The 18,843-nt window shown below is 39.7% G+C and overlaps 1 protein-coding gene across 2 annotated transcripts in view; it reads right to left on the bottom strand.

The window, feature by feature from the left end:
* The window catches only part of LOC124777659 (very-long-chain (3R)-3-hydroxyacyl-CoA dehydratase 2), a 77,753-nt gene that overhangs the window by 58,089 nt on the left and 821 nt on the right, over positions 1-18,843 (bottom strand). For both annotated transcript variants that reach the window (XM_047253140.1, XM_047253141.1), the window contains one exon: positions 18,722-18,839. In XM_047253140.1, coding sequence (XP_047109096.1) covers positions 18,722-18,839 — 118 coding nt within the window. The remainder of the gene's footprint in view (positions 1-18,721; positions 18,840-18,843) is intronic.

Below are 18,843 nucleotides of genomic sequence, written 5' to 3' on the forward strand. Positions count from 1 at the left end.
GTTAGTGGTTGCATTTCCGTTATTTTACATACTGCTCCATCCAAGTGTTTCCATTATTGTCTGTTCTATGTTTATTCTGTTGACACATTCCACATCATAGCTTTTATTATGAATATGATCTATGGAACAACTAACTAACAAGGCAATTATTGGAAGCAAATTATATTGTGAATGAATTATAACTGTTTCAGTGTATTAATACACAGACAATCATCAACTACTGTGCTCACTATTGAATAATGGTAGGGAAAGGCAAAGGTTATTGAACATGAATTTTGTTATTGATGAAAATGTTTCTTGTGGATAAGAAATATACAAAAAGAATGAAATCTCAGTAGAAATTAAACAGCGAACTTATTCCGATTTCCTGTCATGTCGTTTACAAATGAGGTCATGATAAACAATTCTATTTTGTAAAATGGAAAAATCTCTATGAAATTTATTTTCGAATCTTGTTTCATAGTCATTTCTATCACAATTCTTTCAAACCTAATATTTTATTTTCCACAAACATCACTAAAGATTAGACAGAGTGATGTGTAAATGTGAGAATCTCAAGATTCTTGGAGAGAAAATTGTCAAGTTTTCATTTCTGCTAATTTTTGCACAATAAATACTCTGACAACTTTAATGACTATATTACAACGGAAGATAACTTTATAAGGTAGTAGATAATAAAAGTATACGGAATACAGCACTATTGTCTGCAGGTTAACAGAACATGATACATTTATTTGTGTATACAGACTGAATCAGTTTATTTATTGGGTTATGAATTTGTTTCCCATCTGGGTATAAAAGGAAGGAAGTTTAGTGTTCAACGTATCACTGATGTCCATTCATTACAAACAGAGCACTAACTATGTTGTAAAAGGATTGTGATGCAAGCATCCGTGACCAGCATCAAGGAGCATCCTTCTCATATGGCAATTAATGGAAAGTACAGAATATCTAAATCACAATAGACAGTTAAACTTACTCATCCTGAAATCAGAACACTACAAAATTCTAAACTTAAAATTTCATCTTGTAAGTAGCAGAGCTTCTGGATCTAAATTACTTTCAGTTCTCCAAATTAAGTGAAAATCTTTTTTTCTGACACAAATCACTTTAATCCCACATGTTTAACCAAGTATCTCTCCAATTTTTCTTCAAGTTAGCCATAATTTAGTTTTATATTAAACTAAGTGTGTTATAAACATATAAACTAAATTGAATTCACCATAATGAAAGGAATGGAATCAACAAGGATGAAGCAATCTCTCAAGTTTCCTCAGTGCAAATGATTAATAATGAGCTTCCTGGTGTTCTGCCAAGTTGTTGTTTCCATTTTTTGCACAATATTTTGATGACTAACCCAACGACCAATAGTCAAGAAGAGATGGAAGGAACTTCAGTGACACACCCGATTAAAACAACCAAGCGAACTGGATGTCACCGAGCGCTGCCTCTAAGACAATCATGAAATGAAATATGATGAGACTAGTTTTGTGGAGCAAACATCAAATTTCTGGGACACCAAAATTAAGGAATCTACCAAAATAAAGATGTCAGAAAATCTAATAAAGAGGAATGGAGGTTTCAATTTAAATTACATTTTGGGCCTCGCACCCGCTTTATTACAATCTAGTCAGCCATCACTTCCATCAGAGCTGGAAAACAATGAGGGTGTAGTGACCACTACACATGTTGACTGCTGCAGTCACGCGCATTAGCTCCATTCATGCCATCCAGAGATGCAGAGCAAGCTGAGTGACTGTGCAGTGACAAATGAATGGCATCAACCACCAAGTTTGTGTTCATCAGTTGGAGTGCTGAGTTAATGCTTATTACTTACTCCTTGGAATTGTAATTCATTTACTTTATGTTTATTCTGTGCTTGCTGTATACTGACAAATTGCCTGTAGTGTTAATAAAACTGTTTGAGGCTATTCTCGGCGTGTGATTGAGCAATTCATAAGTATGGGTTGCACTATACGATTTAATATTTCCATCGGTGGTGACCCCAATGTGATCTGGACTGAGAAGACTGGCTCGCAATAACATTGATCACAGGATGGAACCGCCTGCAGTATAGTGACTGGCATTTCATCTCCCACTGTTTTGGCTGATAATCCAATTCTCTAGTTTGTGCAGGCTAAGACCAGCTTTTACTATGCCACAATTACAGTGGATGCAACTAAATTTGTACTGATTGTGAATCAACTCAATCAACGTAGCTTATGAAGTTCAGGATATAATCATAGCTCCACCGGCAGGAACACCTACGAAAGATGAAAGACTGAACTTATTCAAAGAGTTGCAAAATCACATGAAGTCCATTCAGATATTTGCTGAATCAGGAAGCAATAGGCAACTTGTACCCGTAAATGCGTCACCTACGCAGCAAGGTGAACTTTGGAACAGTGCCTGACATGCACACACTATGGAGTAGTCATCTGCTTTCGCAGGTCAAGGCAACCTTCACGTCACAAACAGAGATGTCTCTGGACACTGTTGCAGAACTGGCTGATGGCATTCAAGAAGTCGTCACTCCAAACCAAAAGGTTCGGGTTGTGACAATGTCTGGTAATGGAGTGTCTATGACCCTTCCCATGTTACACATAAATTAGATGCTCTGTCTGCCAAAGTTGATGCACTGAGCACATAGACTGGCACACTGATGTCACAAAGAAATCCTAGTCGCTACAGAGGATGTAGCCACAAGCGATCTAGGAGCTGTTCCTTGACTCAATCTGTGTCAGATGCTGGTCCCTTAACTTGCTGGTACCACAGAAGATATGCAGAGCAGGCAAAAGAAGTCCACTACCCTCTGTGCCTACCCAAATGCAAACTGTGGTCAGTTGTAGGGGCCACCGTCTGCCAAACTATGTCCCAGCACCCACTCATTATTGACAGGGTAACAGGCCTGATGACAGGGCCAGCATATTTAAGACACAGGGTCCCACTGTAGTATCCTGCCCAGATCGTCACTGCACGGTTGCAGAGCTCCTACTGCATTTTGCTTGTTCGCCATAAATAATTCAGCAATTATGAACTATGGCATGTCGAGTGAAGAGTTTAATTTGGGACTCTGTCACTTGGAATTTTACTGCAGCAGTTGTGGCCAAAGCAATTATAAGTGCTAATTTTCTAACTCACTACCAGTTCCTGCAAAATGTCTGCCTAGTGAACAATATTTCCAGACTTATGGCCACTGTGTACCTTCTTGATACCAGAACGTACGACATCAAGGTCACACAAGTTGCGAATGAGAAGTACTGCTCACTACTGTGGGAGTTCCCAATCTTAACGAGATCTCTATGTGTGCCACAGCAAATTTTTCACGATACAGTCTACCAAATAAAATTCAAGGAAAGACTGCCTATGCCTTGCCAGCTGAGAAGATTGGCTCTAGGTCACGTCAACATTGCTAAAGCGGAATTCCACATTATGTGAAAAGGCAGGGTCCAACCTTTCAGCAGGCCATGGACATCCACACTGCATTGAGTACCCAAAAAGGGAGTAGCCTGATGTCCATGTGGAAATTACAGAGCCTGATCGCTGCCCAGTGCCACTATTAAGAGATTATAACCACATGCTGCACAGAGCCACTACATTCAGTATTATAAACGGCATGAAGGCACAAACCCAGATTCCCATGGCAACACAGGATATTCTGAAGAATACAACTATTACTCTGTTTGGGTTTTATGACAGAAAGTTTATGACCTTCGGCCTACATAATGCAGTACAAACCTGGCAGTGGTTCATCAACTATCTTGTGGGGCTGACCTTTTGTTTGGCCTATTTGGACAATGTGTTACTTTATGTATTGTCCAAGGATCAACATCACCAGCACCTGCAAGAAGTTTCTGATGTTTCAGAAAGTACAGCGTGGTGTTGAACACAGCTAAATGTGTGTTTGGACAACCTGAAGTTGGATTCCTGGTCATTGAATATCTTCAGCAGGCTCTTTACCCCTCACTGAGAAGACTGAAGCCATATCACAGCTACCTTAGCTCTCTATAATAAAAGAGCTACATAGATAATTTGGAATGCTCAATTTTTACTGCCAACATTTACCACACACTGCAGAACGACAGGCGCTGCTGAATGCACTACTCACTGGCCCAAGGTTAAGAGCAGTTCTCCCGTGCAGTGGACTGAGGAGATGAATGTGGCTTTTGAAGTGACATAAAAGAAGCTGCACTGCTGACACACACCAAGCTTGAAGCTCCACTGGCATCAGTAGTGGACATCAGCCAGCCAGCCATTGATGTAGCTCTCCACAATAGCTGGAAAACGTGTGGCAGCCACTGGCTTATTTTTCGCACAGCCTATCACCTTTCCACCAAAGATGTAGCACATACAATTGAGAACTTTTAGCCATATATTAAGCAATTGAATACTTCCAACCACAGGTTGAGGATAGGGAGTTCATGATGAACGAGGGCTGTTCAAAAACTAAAGTGACTTTTCAAATTGCACGGGCAATGTACATTCGATATCGATCTTTTATGTTTGTTCACATACATATGTTCACAGATTCAAGTGAACAGTATACTTTGGTTTTGACAGGTAGAGAGGTTAGACGTGTTTTAGTGAGCTCGGAATTTTTGATTATTGTAAAAAATGGAGCAAAGAATTTGCATCTAATTTTGTGTGAAAAATCAAATCAAGTGCTCTAAAACACTTGAAAAGTTGACTGTGGCTTACGGTGAGTCTGCTCTAAGTAAAAAAAAAAAAAAGTTTACAAGTGGCACAAGTTCTTCCAAGATGGCTGAGAAGATGTCGTTGACGAACTTCACTCTGGACGCCCCAGCATATCAAGAACAGATGATAATGTCGAAGCTGTGAAGTAAATTGTTTTTGAAAATCATCGACTTACCATAAGAGAAGTTGCTGAGGATGTTGGCATATCGGTTCACTCATGTCATGCAATTTTTTCAGATGTTTTGAGCATGAAATGAGTGTTAGCAAAGTTTGTTCCAAAACTCCTCAACTTTGATCAGAAGAACCATTGCATGAGCATCACTCAGGAGCTCTTGAATGACGTCAGTGATGATCCTGATTTGTTCAAAAAGATCATAACTGATGACAAAACATGGGTTTATTGTTATGATGTCAAAACCAAAACCCGATCGTCCCAATGGAAGCATCCTGGAGAGCTAAGACCAAAAAAAGCATCCCAAGTTTGATGAAATGTCAAAGTTTTGCTCACTGTTTTTTTTTTAATTGCCGTGGCATAGTGCATCATTAATTTTTGCCTGAAAGTCATATGGTCAACAAGAAGTATTACCTTGATGTTTTGTGCCATTTGCGAGAATCAATATGCAATGAAGTCCACAATTGTGGAAAAACAATTCATGGCTTTTGCATCACGACAATGCACCTGCTCACTCACTGCTGTTCGTGAGAAGTTTTTTGGCCAAGAACAACATGACAATCTGTAGTGCCTCGAGAATGTCAGGGTAAATACTAGAGACCCTCATATTTCCACCGTCTCTAACACACATTATTTTAGAGATGAGTGTGGTAAAGTAGAACTGTGTCTACTGCACCACAATTATGTGTGTGCAGGACGGACGTGTATCGGATTGATGATCAGTGCAGGCAGGTAGTCGCCGAGCCCGCCTAAGAAGTTACACGTCCAGCACAAGGAGTAACCGAGACGGTGCGATGTCATACATTATTGTGTGAACATTTGAACATTGTTGAAAGAAGAGAAGATACAATTACTTATTCATTCATTCTCTTACTTTTGTAAGATCCGGACAGTTGTCATGTTAAACTTCAGATAATTCCGAAACTTTATTTACTGAAAATGTACGTAATAGTTTCCGATGTTAAGAAGATATACGGGAACTTACTAAATGTCAATATTCATGTGTCAAAGGATTGAGAGAATCTCAGTGTGTATAGTTGCTTTGTCCACTTGAAGTGTACAATAGCTGTTGCGTAATTGATTGATTAACTGCTAAAGTAGATCGTCATGTCAAAACCACCAGAACGAGGCAACCAAAATGAGCAGGCCACAAAGGATGTATTTTTTTGAAGAAGACTGAGATGAGAAAAAGTTGAGAGTTGCCATAGCAACATCTAATGACGAGACCAAAAAATTGGTCTGCAAGATTCGATTAAGAAGATTTGGTTGTGGGGAGGAAGCAATCCTCACACACGCAGTAACCAGCCAATGCTGATGCAGTAACCAGCCAGTCGCAGTAACCTGCCATCACTGCTGGTTGCTGTTTGAGTTGCTGAATTCGCACCCGCTGACGTCGACACCAACATCTGATACTGCCGGTGCCCGTGGGGTTAACCGGTTTAGTCTCGATATAAAAGTGAGTTGACAGCATGCTCCGCTGTAGTCATCAAGGATCTCGAATCCGCGTATAGTTAGGTCATATTTTTGCCTAGCCAACCAATGTATAGTTAGATCTGCTTTGGACCTAAACTATTGGAGGATACGATGTAATATGAATAACTATATATTTATGATGATATGATACATAATTTCTACTTATGATGATATGATACATAGTTTCTGCTTATGATGATGTGATACATAATTTCTACATATGATGATATGATACATAGTTTTCTACTTATTATGGAATAATTTATGCCTTTTGTGAAATATGATAATGGGGAGGGTTTATATAAATTTTGAAAGGGGTGGGTAGAGTAGGTACAAACATGACTAATCCTACACACACACCACAACTTTCAAACGACCCTCACAGACAAGAGGGAGATTCGTCACCATTGCCATTCCATAGGAGCTGCTAAGACCTTTCTTCAGGGACTTCAAAGGTGAAGGTGAGAATGCCCATTCCGCATGAGATGTTTAACGTCATACCTCCTCCGGCTTCTCACTCAAGTACCAGCGAAGTGGGGATCCTGGGGAAGAGGGATGGGAAGGGTTTCCTGCCTTTGGGGCTATCTTCTTTCTATGTTTCGATCTTAGCAATCATTTCTACTTTTTCCTTTCTTACTTCTCTTTTGAGTACCAGTCTATCTTTCCCTCTGTCCATATGCATACACTTCTATCGTTGAAGTCTTCTCAATTTCTGTGGTTTTCTATAACCTTCAACTTATTTTCCATAAGCTGGCCAAAGAATCAGGCTACACGACTACCCATATGCATACACACAATGAAACACAAAGACATAAACAGGAAGAGTACAGTTTAAGATAATGTGGGAACCGTCATGTGTTAGAGGGAGAAAAGTGTGCACAGTGATAGGTAAGCGCACCTGGTTATGTGAGGTGATGGTTCCACATGACATAAAGGTATGTACAGGGATATATTTATACAGGGTGAGTCACCTAACGTTACCGCTGGATATATTTTGTAAACCACATCAAATACTGACGAACCGATTCCACAGACCGAACGTGAGGAGAGGGGCTAGTGTAATTGTTTAATACAAACCATACAAAAATGCACAGAAGTCTGTTTTTTAACACAAACCTACGTTTTTTTAAATGGAACCACGTTCGTTTTGTTAGCACATCTGAACATATAAATGAATACGTAATCAGTGCCATTTGTTGCATTGTAAAATGTTAATTACATCTGGAGATATTGTAACCTAAAGTTGACGCTTGAAACCTCCGACGTTCAGTTGCGTGTTGTAACAAACACGGGTCACGGTTGGCGAGCAGCATCTGCAGGGACATGTTTACGATGATGACCGTGTTTACCAGTGTGGCTGTAGTGCACTGTTGTGGTTTGGTCTAGCTGTCACAGTGTCCGCATGTAGCGCTTGCTGCTATTGTTATTCTGCATTCGTCTCCGCACGCAGACCAACTGTAGTACACCGTGTTACCAGACGTCTGTGATAGTGTAGTGTTGTAGGAACTGTGAATATGGTGTATCCGAACTCTGAAAAGGCAGAGATGATACTCATCTATGGTGAGTGTCGACGAAATGCAGCTGAAGCCTGCAGGGTGTATGCAGAACGGTACCCGGACAGAGAGCATCCAACGTGCCGCACATTGCAAAACATCTACTGCCAACTGTACGCAACAGGTATGGTCGTAGCACGCAAACGGGTCCATAACAGGCCCTTCACAGGAGAAGCATGTGCAGTTGGTGTGTTAGCTGCTGTTGCCATGAACCCATACATGAGTACACGGGACATTGCGAGAGCCGGTGGACTGAGTCAAAGTAGTGTCATGCGCATACTGCATTGTCACCGCTTTCACCCGTTTCATGTGTCGCTACATCGGGAATTACATGGCGATGACTTAAATCATTGAGTGCAAAAAATTCAAAGGGGGGAAAAGTGTTGTGACTCGCCGATCTTTCAAAGTGCTGCCGCAGTTACGCACGCCCTCTACATGCGGCGCTGTCTGCCAGCCATGCAGCAGCCGCGCCACCTAAGCGGCCAGCCAGCCAGCGGCCGCTAGACTTGGACTCAATGGTGATTTGACTGTTACCATGTACACATGTCTTACTTTGTTTACTTGATCCGTGACTTACATGTATTGTGTCGTCCTTGAAATATATTTGTTCAACTTGATGTTATAACAATACATTTTGTAGAGATTACTCTGGTAAGTTTGAATTCTCATTTCCACTCACATTGTGCAATGCTCACCATATTGCACAATGACCCTTGCAACAGTTAAGCTACACCTAGACAACATGCCTGGCAAGAACATGAAATTGTACTGTGAGGTGTCAAGTGGCAGATCACGCCCTTTCATCTCCATTGCATTTTGCTGGCCATTGTTTGAGGCCTTACATAATCTTTGTCACCCTGGAGTCCGGTCAACATTCAAGCTAGTATCTAAGCGACCCTTGTGGTCAGGGACAGATACTGCTATGACTGGAAAAGAACTTGCCAGTGTTGCTAACTTTACAAAATCACCTTACAGGTTCATTCCCCAATTGAATAGTTCCCAGATGCTGCTTCACATTTCACCCACATTCATCTTGATGTGGTGCACCTGTTAGGGGACTTAGTTGATGCCATCCTACTGTCAGAAACAGATGATCAACGAGAGTTTCTTTGCAAGTTACAGGAACATGTAAACCGCATTAAACCTACAAAGGCATCCTGGCATGGTTATCCAACAACTTTTGTGATTTTCAAGAAGGCACCTATGTTGTGGTCAAGTGCTGCAAAGCAGGCACATACGACCCTGACCTCCAGCCCTGCCGCCACAACAAGTTGCTGCAGAACCTACATGCACCACCCACTCTGGACGACATATCCGCTTACTGGCCTGGCTCAGAAAAGACGCTCCATGTTCTGCTTTCACTAAGTGTGCTATACATGTCAACTGCTATGGTCGCACGCATTACCTCCATTCGCACTCGTCCAGAGATGCAGTAGTGATGCGGGTTGCATGACTGAGGAGACAGATGAATGGCTTCACCTGCCAAGTTTGTGTCCGCTGCTTGGAGCACTGTGTTAATGCTTATTACTTACACCTTGAAGTTTAACTCATTTACTTCATATTTATTCTGTTCTCTACTTGCTTATATTAGCTCATCGCCTATAGCATCTGATTCTTTCCCTTCTGTTATTTTGCATTAATAAAAGTGTTGAAGTTTATTCTCAGCATGTGATTGAGCACTTATTAAGTACGGGTAGCACAACACGATTTATTATTCCTGTCACGAGAATATCAGTGTAAACTCTAGGACCGGGGGGCAGGGAGGAGGGGGGGGGGGGGGGGGGGAGGGGGGGAGGTGGAATAATAAGTCATTCGGCTGTAAATAGCAGCACGAGTCCAACAACAGTTCACTGCCGTATTGGTGTCCATGCAGTGAATACACATAACAGCAGAACTCGCAGCACTTTAAGATGACACCTAGGTCAGTTGTCAAAATATTGTGCAGAAAATTTAAACTACTTGCTGTACCACCTGGAAGCTTGTTGATAACAAGAGTGAACTTAATGAAGTGCAATGAGCTGAAACGATATGAGTGAAATCCATTTAGAAATGCTAAACCTGTAACGTTATGAATGCACAGGTATGAATAAAAATCTAAGGCAGACAACAATTTTTAATCAAATCTCCTGCTTATCATCGACAGTCATCTAAAGCAACTGGGCTTTTCTAGCTTATCTGCAGGACCAGCCCAAACTTGCAGTGTCACTATCACTTGTTATCCCTGTGGCAGCGGAAGACCTAGTTCTACATGTCCATTAGACGACTTGTGTTATTCCCAATAGGAGAATTTCTGACTCTTTATTCACAAGAATTGGATAAAAACAGAAACAACACTGAATTTTAGGGTTAGACTTAATAGTTTGGATGGCCTATTTGGTTGAGCTGACAACTTGCAATAAGCAGGAGATCTATCATGGTCTGGTGTAAATGTTCCTTTCTCGTGACACACTATGTGAACATATTCAGAGAAGGTTCTAAATTTATCATTTCCAGTGACTGCTCAGTAGAACTTTTCTCACTAACTGAAATGTAATGACGTGGAGCAAACACTTGTTCTCTCCGTCTCCTACAGTAAATAAAAGCTAATTTTCGTTCTTCCTGCAATTCACTTTCAGTAAGTAATTATCTGGTAAATATCAAACTTACTTCACAATCTATGTTACTCTAGGTCTTATTATTCACAGAGTTTTTATGTTTAGATGATTATAATGGTGTAGTTGGTTTTGTTGACAAATTTTTATTTTACAGGCGTACCATGCACCTTATTTAAGTAGACCCTTACAGACGAATCTCTTGTTGAAACATTGACCTTTACTGATTTGAGGTACTATGTTTCCTGACATAGAAATGTATCCAGGCTTACCTAAGATATTGTATGTAACTGGCACACAGTGTTTTGGGATACAAACCACACCTGTCACTGAGTGAACTGCCCTATGTTTGGCTTAGTACAAGTCTTTGTAGTATCTCTTCCTAAAATTCTGCATAACTGCATGGCACTAAAATAACATAGTGCCTGACAAAAAATGTGAAGCAATCTGGAGACATGATCAGATGACAATGTAATTTCATACACGTACACCCCACTGACAGAGATATACATTTACATTGATTAGAGTTAAAATGCTCTTTGACAGGAAGAACAGACACCAAAGTGTATTAGAGCTGCTCATGTTGAGTATTGTTATCAGACCTGGTAAGGTGAGACACGTAAACAACTTCAGTTGTTGAGTGATCACTGTGGAGGACATTGAGCATATTTACGTAATAGAGCACTATCAGCACAGGGAGCGAAAGGCTATTTACAATTTGTACAGAAACCAGATGGCAGTTATGAGAGTCGAGGGGCATGAAAGGGAAGCAGTGGTTGGGAAGGGAGTGAGACAGGGTTGTAGCCTCTCCCTGATGTTATTCAATCTACATATTGAGCAAGCAATAAAGGAAACAAAAGAAAAATTCGGAGTAGGTGTTAAAATCCATGGAGAAGAAATAAAAACTTTGAGGTTCGCGGATGACATTGTAATTCTGTCAGAGACAGCAAAGGACTTGGAAGAGCAGTTGAACGGAATGGACAGTGTCTTGAAAGGAGGATATAATATGAACATCAATAAAAGCAAAACGAGGATAATGTAATGTAGTCAAATTAAGTCGGGTGATGCTGAGGGAATTAGATTAGGCAATGAGACACTTAAAGTAGTAAAGGAGTTTTGGTCGAAGTAGGATATAAAATGTAGACTGGCAATGGCAAGGAAAGCGTTTCTGAAGAAGAGAAATTTGTTGACATCAAGTATAGATTTAAGTGTCAGGAAGTCGTTTCTGAAAGTATTTGTATGGAGTGTAGCCATGTATGGAAGTGAAACATGGACGATAAATAGTTTGGGCCAGAAGAGAATAGAAGCTTTCGAAATGTGGTGCTACAGAAGAATGCTGAAGATTAGATGGGTTGATCACATAACTAATGAGGAAGTATTGAATATAATTGGGGAGAACAGGAGTTTGTGGCACAACTTGACTAGAAGAAGAGATCGGTTGGTAGGACATGTTTTGAGGCACCAAGGGATCACCAATTTAGCATTGGAGGGCAGCGTGGAGGGTAAAAATCGTAGAGGGAGACCAAGAGACGAATATGCTAAGCAGATTCAGAAGGATGTAGGTTGCAGTAAGTACTGGGAGATGTAGCAGCTTGCACAGGATAGAGTAGCATGGAGAGCTGCATCAAACCAGTTTCAGGACTGAAGACCACAACAACAACAATCAGCACCTGACTGAGTTCGAAAGAGGCCTCATTACTTATCATTTGGCAGGCTGGTCAAATTGTGCAATATCCAGATTTGTAGGTCATTCAGATGTGACAGTGGCTTGGAGTTGCACTGCATAGGAAATGAGGGCAGGTATAATCATCAGTGTTCCAGTCAACGACATCTCACAAGAGAGGATCACCGTACTGTGCACCAAGCTCATCACAGCCCTTCACATCTTTGCCTACCACCTGAATACAAACAACAGATTTCCAGCAACATTCTGTGTCATCCCACACTTGGCCGGAGGTGACTAGCAGCAGCCAGACTAGGGAATTACTGTCCCACACGTACACAACCATTAACACAACAACACAAAATACTGCATCTGGAGTGGTGCTGTGACCAGGAAGCATGGACTGATCAACGGCATCGCATCGTTTTAAGTGATGAATCATGATACTGCATTATCCCTGATGAACATTGTTGGTGAGTACTGCAGAGGCCTCAGGAGAGGTACCATTCTTTCAACATCTTGGAGACACACAGACTCAATCAAAAAATAAAAACACAAATACAAAACAAACACAACGTTTCCAGAATACAAGAGAACTCAAAAGCTGAAAACTTACAAACACATTCAAAAAACACACACAATGACAATACCACACAGAAAAAAACCAGATCGTACACCATGACCTACACACAGAGTTGCAAACATCGTAACGAGACAGGGCTTCAAAATAGCATATAAGCCTGGACAAACCCTCCAATCACACCTAAGCCAGCTAGCTAACAAGAGGAACAAATTTCAACAATCAGGAATATATAACCTTTAAAAAAATTATATCACACCAAAAAACACACACACACACACACACACACACACACACACACAAATGCATACATGAATAGATCACAGATACTTCAATAATTACACTCGAAAGTTTGGCAATAACATTTGATCTTTGGCAAAAACATTCGACAGTCCGCAACAGAAACCAAAACATTGCATTGAAACAAGCGTTCAGTTCATAGTGCTATGGAATGTGGGGAAAAAAAAACACAAATTTGCATTCATAAGAAGAAGTACAACATCAAAAATGCAACAGGAGCGTAATATGTAAGAAACTGTCCACGCAACCTGTAAGTACAGTTCAAGACATTACTACTTAATAGGAAATACCAACCACCAGAACTGTTTATAACCTATACGTACAGTGACAAAAATGTAAATTAAATAGCAAACATATGTACATATTCCAGGCCACTGAAGATGCCTTGCAGAAAATAAAGGCAAAACGCATAAGGCACTAAAATTGTGTTTTACTCAGTTGCTGTCAGACAGTCCATAAGTAAAAATTATCAATATACCGTAATATTACATGCAACTGAGGAAGACAGGACTACAAAAGTTGAAGATGACACACAGCAGTGTTACTCCTGGTGTCACGGTGCAGGGAGCCACCGGGAATGAACTCAGGTTGTAAGATGCCTACTCCATTATTCGTTTCTATCACAGCCAAGTTTCTCTACAAAACCAGCTGTGTTAATTTAACCGTGTGATAGGATTAATGCTTATGCTGTACAGCTTAGAGTGGGCCTCTTACTCCAAAGGAGCATAAGTAAAAATTATCAATATACCGTAATATTACATGCAACTGAGGAAGACAGGACTACAAAAGTTGAAGATGACACACAGCAGTGTTACTCCTGGTGTCACGGTGCAGGGAGCCACTGGGAATGAACTCAGGTTGTAAGATGCCTACTCCATTATTCGTTTCTATCACAGCCAAGTTTCTCTACAAAACCAGCTGTGTTAATTTAACTGTGTGATAGGATTAATGCTTATGCTGTACAGCTTAGAGTGGGCCTCTTACTCCAAAGGAGCGTACACTTGAAGACTAAGAATATGCCTACCCATATATGCCCTATCAAAATCACCACACTTGCTACTAAAAATCTTCACACTCAGTTCCAATAGATATGAAAAGGATTCAAAAGGAGACAACAGCTTCACAGAACTGATATGTTTATTGTCTAGTACAAGGCACAGTACACATTCCTAGAGTTCTGCACACACGTACTGACGTTCACTCTTATTTCATCTTTGTTATTACTTTTATGGGGTAACCATTGCTTCTACCGATCTTTGCTCTAACGGCTTGCTTCTAATAACGATGAGTTCTCAATCTCATCCATGAACACTGCAACATTTAACAGATTTATCAAACTTCTTACGGCACTCAGTCACATATCGTTCAACCAAGCCTGACATTACGCCATGACTCCCCACTACTCTTGCATTCCATACTACCCGATAGCTGGTGCCAAACCGAGCTTCTCGAACCCTTTGGGTTCTCCTGGTGAGAGTGTTACTGCATAAAGCTGCTAATTGTAAGGTACAGATATAAATACTCAGGGAGTAACTGTATCTGCAACCTTACAAGGTCATCGCTAGTAGAGACTGAGGAAACGTCTCACATGTGTTACCTCTCATGCGATAGCACTATAGTACTATTTTTCAACACATGGTACATGTCTCTGTGAACTGTCTGCATGAAGAGACACCTGAAAGCAGTAAAATTCCCACTATGACCTCCCCCCCCCCCCCCCCTCCACCAATAGAACATATGTGAGACAAGCTCTGACATCAACTCTGCCCTAGTTCCAGTATACACATGGACCAGTATAATGACTGCTGGGCCAGCTTGCCTCGGCAAAAGATTCAACAACTTTATAATAGCCTGCCAATAGAATCAGAGCATGCATCCACATCAGAGAGAGTGCACCTTCATTCTGATTACTGGGCTCATACTGCCACACTCTTTGTAAATGTGACTTGATATTTTAATCACTTAAAGAACCTCAAATACACTCTCAATGTGTGAATTTTCCCTTCTGGGTGCTTCACTTTTTTCCTCAGGCAGTGTACAATTGTGTCTGTATTTTGGGCTTCAATCAATCACCAATATACTAACTACAGAACAAATCATGGCAAAAGTTGATCCAGTCCTGTATTCGAGGCTGTTTATGAGTTTGCCAGTAATTTTATAATCCCCTGGTTGCGTTACAAGCACCGCTGCCATCTCTAGGTATCGCGACATGCCAGATTTTTTGTTGGGGTTGTCTCCCATAGGGAAGCTAATTTCAACGTGCCTCTAGACCCCTGCCTGTCCTACGATGTGGGACACTCCGCGTGGCTCCTCAGTCAAGACCACTCCAGCTAGGATTGCCCTGCTAGTAGCTACACTATCCCTGGCCAAGCTCTTGACTTCATCGAAGCACGCGAACCCTGCTGCCTAGCAATGAACATGCTGGTGGTGTCCCAAATGGAAATGTAAAGTAAACAAAGAAATAAAGGTAAAGAATGAGGAATATCTGGAAGTACTTTTGTTTGCTGATGACATCGTTATTATTCAAAAGAATGAAGATGACCTCCAAACATCAATATACCAGCTGAATGAAATTTGCATGAAGTATAACTTTAAAATTGTAGCATCAAAACAAAAATGTCAATCCACGGAAAATATCCAGTCAGGGCAAAAACAGTTTTGGATCACTCAGTTTTAGAACAAGTGACTCAAATCTCTTATTTAGGATGTGCTATAAGTTTTGATTTGGACCATGATACAGAAAATAAAATACACAAATTACAAGCAGCCTGTAGAACCATTAGTGGAATATTGGGCCATAAAGTACAAAAAGAAACCATCATGAAATTCTATAAAGTAATGGTGGTTCCTATATTATCAAAGGGCTGCACAAGAAGAGATATGATTAGAAACAAAGATATTAGAACAGAACTAAATATATTTTCGTTGTGAATGAAGAAAATTCAAAAATACCCTGAAAATTGGAAACACCACCTCATAATAATACTAAGCCCCAGAATTCCTCAAAAGACCCTGAGCGACAAGCCAAATGAGAAGAGGTATTGCAAGACCTAGAAAAAGATGGGAAAGATTTTTTTGTGAGTTCAAAACAGACAACAGTCTAACCCTTGAAAGGAAGAAGAAGAAGAAGAAGAAGAAGAAGAAGAAGAAGAAGATGATGATGATAGCAGCAGCAAAAGAGAAATTTTATTGAATTTATTTTTTATTTACACCTTTGAACTTTGAAAATTATTGAGAAAAAAGGAAGGAAGATTGGGGTTTAATGCCCCACAGACAATGCAGTTATTAGAGAAGAAAGAGAAGCTTAGATTGGAAAAGGAAATGATCCATGCACCTTCAAAGGAACCATTCCAGCATATACAGGAAAGTACAAGAAAGCTAAATCTGCATCAGCAAAGGGAATTTGAACTGCCCCCTTACTTGGTGAAACTACAAAATTTCAAGAGTAACTGAACAGTGAACTTTAGAATACTTCAGGTACAAAAACTGTGCTGGTTGTTTGTTCTTTGTAAACAATTTATATTGTTATTGTTTATTATTTTTTTACAATGTTTTGTGATTTAATTTTAGCTTATCATTTGGCCAATGTGCCAGGAAAACAATTTACTGGTTGCAATAAACTTCTATTGGGAATTTGGCTGCTTCATTTTAAAACTAAAACTATTATTTACAGTTATGCAATCTAATGTCAAAACGATTTTATTCAAATTGACAATACTGGTCATGGAAGCCTTTGCACATAAATTTACTAGTTGTTTTAATATCAAATTCAGAGACAATTGTATCTGTAAACAAGTTGTGAATGGTAGTGGCAACACGCATTTAATCTTATTGGAAACATTAGTAGGCACAAGTGCACTAAAGCTGGACATATATAAAAATAAGATTGACAGAAAATGCTAACTGCCAAAGCAGGAACTGCTAGAGATGAAATAAAAAACTGTAGAAGCTGCATGATTATTGGAAAGATAGATGCCACTTAAAGGAAAATTAAAGAAGACTTAGGAGAAGTATTTGTATGAATTATCAAGGCCTCAGCTGGAAAGCCAGTCTAATCTGAGAGGAGAATGATGAAAAATGGCAGGAAAGAAACTTTAACACAATAAGCTCTCAATATAAAATAATATTAGTCATGCTTTAAAAATGGACACTGGTCATTTTTGAGAGGTGGATCAATGTGACAGAGACACACAAAACACTCTGTGACTTAATGAAAAATGTACTCAACCCAATTCCACACAAGCCAGGACCTAGCAGGTATGAATATTACCTAACAATCTGTTTAATGCACTGAAGTCCAAAATACTAACATGAATTACTTACAGAAGAATGGAAATAAGTATATCAAAGAGATGATCAGTTACAGAGATGTAACAACATGAGAGAGAATATTTTCATCAAACAACTTATTTTACAAGATAGACTGTGAGGAATGGCAGACCTAAATTTATAGCATTTGTAGATTTATTTATTTTTAAGTTTCTGACAATGTTGACGGTAACAAACTTTTTGAAATTCTGAAGGTAACACAGATAAAGGTGCAGGAAACAGAAGGTTATATACCACTTATGCAGAAATCATACAGCAGTTGTAAGATTGAAAGGACTCAAAAGGGAGGCAGTAATTGAGGTGGTACTCAGACAGGGCTGTAGACTACCACCCACGTTATTCAATCTGTACACTGAGCAAGCTGTAAAGGAACCCTGAGAGACATTTAGAAAGAATGTTGAAGTTCAGGGAGAAAACGTTACAGTTTTAAGTTCTGTTGATGTAATTTTGTCAGTGACTGCTAAGAACTCTGAAGATTAGTTAACCAGAATGTATAGTGCCTTGGAAAGAGGTTACTAGATGAACACTGAGAAAATTTAAATATAAGTAACTGTATGTAATTGACTTAAATTTGTTGCTGCTATGGGAATTAGATTAGGAATGTGTGATATCGGCAGAAGACATAAAGAGAATATAAGAAAGAAACACTTATAAAACTTAAAGGGTATATTAGTACAAAACAGACAATGTGAATGTGCCTTGCTTTTATGCAGAAAGTAACTGCAGAGATCTCAGTCGGCACTGAGATTTCAATAAATTTGGAATCATATTTTTCAATTGAAACTGTGAGTGGGTTGCACTGAGACATAGGCCTATATTCTTCTACAATTATATTCCAATCCAACTACAGACTGCACCTAAAGAGAGTGAATAGACAAGTTTAAACTGCACAAAAGACATGGTAATAATTTGTAGACACTGAGTTTAGGAAACACCCTCATTGCTCATCCATCAGGGTATTTCCTTGTTGGGCTTTACAGACCATCATAAACAATACCGCTAAAACCTTACAAATTTTCATGGGAAATATGTAAATTGCATAATACTAGGAACAGCAACCGCTTCCATTAGTTTTGATTTTCACATTTTCTCAAAATTATCACTAATATTTATGCTAGTTGTATGGCAACATTTCCATAAAGTTCAGGCCCTAAAGTCAATGTAGCATATACTAAGAGAACAATAATCAGGGGAAAAGCTAATACACAAACAAGTTCTAAGTGCATGTACCCCTTCACACTCATTAATATCACAGTGTTACACACTGAGAGTATTGCTGATTCAGCAACCCACTAAAATGAAGAAAATATGCTATCTTATTAGAATGCTGATAGAAAATTTGCCTCTTAAAGATCACTTTATTACCTCTAGGGCAGCTGCATTCTGGAAGATGCATATAGGAAGTTTAACAACTTCCCACAATATAACACTTTTCGAGGGCTGCAAATGGTGTCTTATAGTAAGGAAGAGAATATACGACCATCTGG

The sequence above is a fragment of the Schistocerca piceifrons genome, chromosome 2 (assembly GCF_021461385.2).
Source record: "Schistocerca piceifrons isolate TAMUIC-IGC-003096 chromosome 2, iqSchPice1.1, whole genome shotgun sequence".
NCBI classification, from domain to species: domain Eukaryota; kingdom Metazoa; phylum Arthropoda; class Insecta; order Orthoptera; family Acrididae; genus Schistocerca; species Schistocerca piceifrons.